Raw genomic sequence first — 1,136 nt, 5'->3', positions numbered from 1 at the left:
AAGATGGCTTCTTCGTCCTTCTCATCTTTTCTTCCTCTCCTACTCCTCTTCCTCATTGTAACTGTGGAGGCGAGACCTTCACCTCAACAAGACAACAAACAGGTCTGTGGAGATCTTCATCTTCCTCATCATCATCATCACCACTTCTTCCTCATCATCATCATTAGCATCTTCAACATCATCATCATCATCACCATCATGATCACCTTCATCTTCCTCATCATCCCCTTTACCTTCAGCATCATTAACATCTTCATCATGACCATCATCACCTTCATCACTTCATCACCTTTATCATAATCTTCATCATCTTCACCACTTCATCACCTTTATCATCATCTTCATCACCTTCACCACCTCATCACCTTCACCACTTCATCACCTTTATCATCATCTTCATCATCTTCACCACCTCATCACCTTTATCATCATCTTCATCACCTTCACCACCTCATCACCTTTATCATCAACTTCATCATCTTCACCACTTCATCACCTTTATCATCAACTTCATCATCTTCACCACTTCATCACCTTTATCATCAACTTTATCATCTTCACCACTTCATCACCTTTATCATCAACTTCATCATCTTCACCACTTCATCACCTTTATCATCATCTTCATCACCTTCACCACCTCATCACCTTTATCATCATCTTCATCAACTTCACCACCTCATCACCTTTATCATCATCCCCTTTACCTTCAGCATCATGACCATCTTCATCTTCACCACTTCATCACCTTCATCCTCCTCATCTTCTTCATGCTCCTCATCCTCTCTCTCTCCCCTCAGGTGTTACATTCTCTCTTTGGCTCTCATCTCTCTTCCCTGATCTTGGCACCTCCCACCTCTGATGATGTCACTGAGGGCTCTGCTGGACATCCTGCTTCCTCCTCCTCCTCTTCCTCCTCTTCCTCCTCTTCCTCACCTCCCTCTGGATTGGTTCCGGGTCACGGTGCTGTGAGGGGATTGGTGGGCAAACAGGAAGCGGTTCCTCGGTTCTTCCTCGATTTCCTGCAGCGACAGGCCAAAATGAGGAGGCGGAGCCGGAAGTCGATGGTGGGAGGAAGAGGATGCTTCGGGATGAAGATCGACCGCATCGGCTCCGTCAGTGGACTTGGCTGTTAG

The 1,136-nt window shown here is 45.9% G+C and overlaps 1 protein-coding gene across 1 annotated transcript; it reads left to right on the top strand.

Moving 5' to 3' along the window:
• nppcl2 (natriuretic peptide C-like 2) lies at positions 1-1,136 on the top strand. Its single transcript, XM_061095625.1, has 2 exons — positions 1-102; positions 801-1,136. The coding sequence occupies exons 1-2, from the start codon at positions 4-6 to the stop codon at positions 1,134-1,136; spliced, it is 435 nt and encodes a 144-aa protein (XP_060951608.1). The 5' UTR covers positions 1-3.

Source organism: Limanda limanda, chromosome 22, assembly GCF_963576545.1.
Source record: "Limanda limanda chromosome 22, fLimLim1.1, whole genome shotgun sequence".
NCBI lineage: Eukaryota > Metazoa > Chordata > Actinopteri > Pleuronectiformes > Pleuronectidae > Limanda > Limanda limanda.
The sequence above is the reverse complement of the archived record's forward strand: the minus strand, read 5'-3'. Positions and strand labels throughout refer to the sequence as shown.

Coding starts and splice junctions, on each gene's coding strand:
- nppcl2 (XM_061095625.1), top strand. CDS start 4: ATGGCTTCTTCGTCCTTCTCATCTTTTCTTCCTCTCCTACTCCTCTTC. Junction 103..800: donor CTCAACAAGACAACAAACAG/GTCTGTGGAGAT, acceptor CTCTCCCCTCAG/GTGTTACATTCTCTCTTTGG.